The sequence below is a fragment of the Clupea harengus genome, chromosome 12 (assembly GCF_900700415.2).
Source record: "Clupea harengus chromosome 12, Ch_v2.0.2, whole genome shotgun sequence".
In the NCBI taxonomy this organism is placed as follows: Eukaryota; Metazoa; Chordata; class Actinopteri; order Clupeiformes; family Clupeidae; genus Clupea; species Clupea harengus.
The window spans coordinates 5117988-5122987 of NC_045163.1; the positions used below are offsets into that span (position 1 = coordinate 5117988).

The 5000-nt window shown below is 49.8% G+C and overlaps 1 protein-coding gene across 3 annotated transcripts in view; it reads right to left on the minus strand.

Annotated features, from left to right (window-relative positions):
• Window positions 1-5000, minus strand: part of bcr (BCR activator of RhoGEF and GTPase) — an 86697-nt gene that overhangs the window by 33364 nt on the left and 48333 nt on the right. For 2 of the 3 annotated variants that reach the window (XM_031578419.2, XM_012814843.3), the window contains exon 2: window positions 3211-3395. In XM_031578419.2, coding sequence (XP_031434279.1) covers window positions 3211-3395 — 185 coding nt within the window. The remainder of the gene's footprint in view (window positions 1-3210; window positions 3396-5000) is intronic. The other variant, XM_031578418.2, reaches the window with a different exon arrangement.

Consider the following 5000-nt stretch of genomic DNA (forward strand, 5'->3'; position numbering starts at 1 on the left):
CACAGAGTGTGAGTGTGTGTGTGTGTGTGTGTGTGTGTGAGTGTGCACATGCATGTGTATGTGTGTGCTAGTTCAGACACACCTCACTGAGGAGGTCGGGTGGCTGCATCTTAAGGGGGGGGGGGGGGTTGAGTTTTCTTTCTCTGTTATTCATGAGCCCTGAGCCCCAGACACCTCTCCTGAGGGGCCACAGCTCCTCTCCAGACGATCATCTTTTATTCAGGCTGTTTTTATTAATGACACCCGCCCACACCATGCTACACACATCCCACTGACCAACCTGCCCTGCCCTGCCCTGTGCTTCCCTGCCCTGCCCTGTGCTGCCCTGCCCTGCCCAGCCCAGCCCAGCACCCACACCTGACGGGGCAAAACAATGCTTCACACACTGGTGGCAGGAGCAAAAAACACAGACACACTCACTCACACATACATACACACAGACACACAGACACACACACACACACACACACACTCACAGTATATGGGCCACAAAAGCACAATGTGTGCAGTCAAGACAGCACCGAAGGTCCTCTTTTGATCGCCAATAACACAGACCACTGCTGACAAAGCATTAAAATGCACACCTACACACACACACACACACACACACACACACACACCTGCGAGATCAGGGACAACAGGATCAATGAAGTGATTCTAACCTGAGCTGAAAGAGACACCATCAAGGCTCACTGCCTGCACAGAGTGAGGGTCTCTGGCTCTGTATCTGAACATCTGCTCTACATTCAGGCGGCACACCTACTTCAGCAGACCTTCATCTTCATCTTCATCAGAAGCGTTTTTGAGCGGGGGAATGGGCGCCATCAGGATGCCGACAGTCTTCGCTTGAGTTCTCCCTTACATTGGATTTCAATGGCAATTTGGTGCCTTGGCTGAGGCTTTGCCAGAGGAGTCCACAGAAAGGAGGAAAGAAGAAGAAACGGGTCGAGAGGAGAGAAACGGTCGCTTTTCCTAAATGCACTTCAACCTGCTCCCGAGGTCTGCGGAGGTGAGGATTTTCCTCGCTTGATGCGAGTTCATGTTGCCCTTTCATTTCTCATCACCAGGAGGGTCTCTGTGGGAGTTTGGCGCATGGAAATCATCCCCTTCTTCCCACGCGGAAAACACTCGGACATTTCACACGAAAAGCAAGCCAGAGAAAGAGAGAGAGCGAGAGAGAGATGCAGAGAGATGCAGAGAGAGGGATAGGGAGGGAGGTAGTGAAAGGACTACATTTACATTGACAGTGTTATCCAGCAAGGCTCAAATAGCTTGCTACCAATTTAAAGTATTGGCATCTGCCAAAGAGAATCCTAAGAAACATTTAGCCGAAGGTTAACTCCGTCGAGAAGGAAAACACACTCAGCACAGACTGCGGAGACTGAGAAAGAGAGAGAGTGTTTGAAACATGAGCCGGACCAGGAAAGGCTTTCCAACCTTTCGCATGCAGACTGTATAATCACAGTAATTGCTGGTTGAAAGATTAATTTGAAAATGTCCTCTTTTTTCTCTTCTTCCCTGGGATCTTGTCTTGGGGGGGGATTCTGGGATTGGTGGGGGGGAGCCATTGCTCAGCGGAATGACAGCAAATTACAGGGAGAAAGGAGATTTATGCTTCCTCCATGACATCACAATGCTGTGTCTGCTGAACCAATCAAAGCTGCCAGGCTGTGACTCATCACAGACACTGTTATGGTTACGGAATCGTCTGTCCATTCTGGAAGGACAAAGAAAGGACAACCTGTAGCTGGGGCTGAAAAATGATAAACAAGAAGGGGACTGCTGATCAATCAACACTGAAAGCAGTTTCAACAAAAGCCCCTTATTGATTTTCTTTCGCAAACTGCTGCTGCAGTATTTGAACTAGGGCACAGAAGAATAATGAGAAATGACATGTCAAGATTCCCTCATTTTGCACAGACTATTCAGCCCGGTGTACGCACAAATACGAACGTGCGAACATATCCGTGCGCCGGTGTGCATTTGAAGCTCTCAGAATAGTCCTGATAGGGATCAACCAGTGAGGTCAGGGGTCACACATAAACTGTTGCCCGCCTGAGGCCTCAAAAAAAAGTTTATTGGCTGAGGGCCAACATCAATTAGTTTGACAGCGGCCCTCCTTCTGCCAACCAAGGAGGAGGAACCTGGGTGTGGGGGGATGGGCCCAAGGACTCATTCACTTTGGCTGTTACTCACCACCACTCCATCATTCCCATCCATGCTTGTCTGCACCTCACCTCACCTCTCCTCCACCCAAATAGGAAAAAAATGAAAGCCCCCATTTAAAAAAAAAAGATCTCAAATTGACATGCAAATAACGTCGGGGAAGCAATTAGTCGGGGGAAACAAGATTACATCGCGCTCCCAAACAGAGCCAGTGAACCGTCAGCTGAGGGGAAAAGTGAATATCCAGTATAATAATTCTATACCTGGAGGGCTTGGTTCTCCATGGCAACCTTTGATGGTAGCGACGGGAGCTGAGGAACATTTGGGGCCCCACAGGGGCACTAGAGGGAGAGGAGGCCGTAAACGAGTGGAAAGGCAGCAGGGGCGAAAGAGAGAGAGAGTGAGAGAAAGAAAGAAAGAAAGAAAGAGAGGGATGCAGAGTCCCGCACTGAAAACCAACCACTGGCTAATAAAACAGCCGTTCGGAGAGGGGCGGGGGGGCTGGTAAATATGGCTGAGAGGAGAGCGAGGCCACCTGGACTCAGACCTCATGAAAGCACTGAAGGTCATGGCTGTGGGTTTGGGTCATTTTGAAGTAGACATGTGACCACCAGTCCTGGTCATCAAAGGCCTGTACTCACAGCACAAGCACTGAGGCAAGCCGTGAATTATACACTCGCCCAACGTGAAGGAATGAGTTAACACAGCCTTGTAACTTCAGAGCTTTGGACAAAAAGGTTTCATTCACTAATATGTTTATCATGAATTACCCATTACTCAAAAACAAGTAATTGTTTATGCGAAAGGGACTGTTATGCACACAGGAACACAGCGGGTGATTGGACATTCAACTCCACTCCAACTTGTTTCATGAAATCCTGAATAGAGGTATCAGTAGGGGTATTTTGACCTCTTGTCTGCTCCATTTCAAGGACTACATTACCCATATTCCAGACGTATCCAACACTACACCAATCCCTTCTTTACACTTGGTGTCAGTCTAAATGTCTGTCCGAGTGTGTCATGGTGGGGGCTCAGACTTACAGACTTGGCGGACTCGAGCGATCCCGAGGAGAGCGTGTCTCGACTGCTGCGGCTCTTGGAGCTCAGGTGCGGAGAGGACGAGGGCGAGTCGTCGATGTACGGCATCATTTCATGGTGCCGCCGCTGCTCCTCCGCGCGGTCCGCGTCGTAGCCGTAGGTCGGCGGAGTCCCCGTGAACTGGCCTTCTGAAGGGAGAGAGAAACAGAGAGAGAGAGAAGCAGACATTAATAACTCAATAGGTTTTAGTCAGATTTAGGAACCGCACACACGTCAACTGCCACGCATTATATGTAATCACGCGACATAGGCCATTCATTCATGCAGGATTTGTGCCGGCCAGGAATATGAGTGTATGGCTTTTGTGTGGCCAGTGCCTTGTCTTTAACTACAGTGTGGCCAGTGCCTTGTCTTTAACTACAGTGTGGTTAAGGAGAGCGCCAGGGAAAGCCGTGGAAAGAAATAACAAGAACAAAAGACAACCCCATGTGCACATAAGTACACAAGCAATGCACATACAGAGCCAGCCACATACACCTCACACTCACACTCACACACTTCTACACTTCCAAACACACACACACACACACACACGTACACTTGCAAACACACACACACACACCCACACACACACACTTGTACATATGCAAACACGCACAAACACACCCACACACGCACACCCACACTCGTACACATGCACACACACACACACGCACGCACGCAAGCATGCACACAGTGTCTGGAACAAGAATTTCTGTGAGTTTCTGTGCCAGCCAAAATGTTCAACTTCATCTTCTGGTCACCCCCTGGAGAGCTCCCAGTGGAGTCTGTGTGATAAATAGGTCAGAACAATCATTCTCTCTCCAGTTCTCTCTTCTTCTCACACACACACACACACACACACACACACACACACACACACACACACACACACACACAAAGAAACAGCACTGGTTCAATCACACAGTCGTCTGTCTATCCCGATCCTGGTTATATGGCAGGTTTCCCACCGCCCCTGGAGCACTGGAGCGCAGCTCAGGCAGTCAGTGCCAGGAGCTCACACACCTGTCTATCTGACTGCAGTCTAACTGCCATAGCCAGGAGAGTGCTCACACACCTGTCTATCTGACTGCAGTCTAACTGCCATAGCCAGGAGAGTGCTCACACACCTGTCTATCTGACTGCAGTCTAACTGCCATAGCCAGGAGAGTGCTCACACACCTGTCTATCTGACTGCAGTCTAACTGCCATAGCCAGGAGAGTGCTCACACACCTGTCTATCTGACTGCAGTCTAACTGCCATAGCCAGGAGAGTGCTCACACACCTGTCTATCTGACTGCAGTCTAACTGCCATAGCCAGGAGAGTGCTCACACACCTGTCTATCTGACTGCAGTCTAACTGCCATAGCCAGGAGAGTGCTCACACACCTGTCTATCTGTCTGCAGTCTAACTGCCATAGCCAGGAGAGTGCTCACACACCTGTCTATCTGACTGCAGTCTAACTGCCATAGCCAGGAGAGTGCTCACACACCTGTCTATCTGACTGCAGTCTAACTGCCATAGCCAGGAGAGTGCTCACACACCTGTCTATCTGACTGCAGTCTAACTGCCATAGCCAGGAGAGTGCTCACACACCTGTCTATCTGACTGCAGTCTAACTGCCATAGCCAGGAGAGTGCTCACACACCTGTCTATCTGACTGCGTCTAACTGCCATAGCCAGGAGAGTGCTCACACACCTGTCTATCTGACTGCAGTCTAACTGCCATAGCCAGGAGAGTGCTCACACACC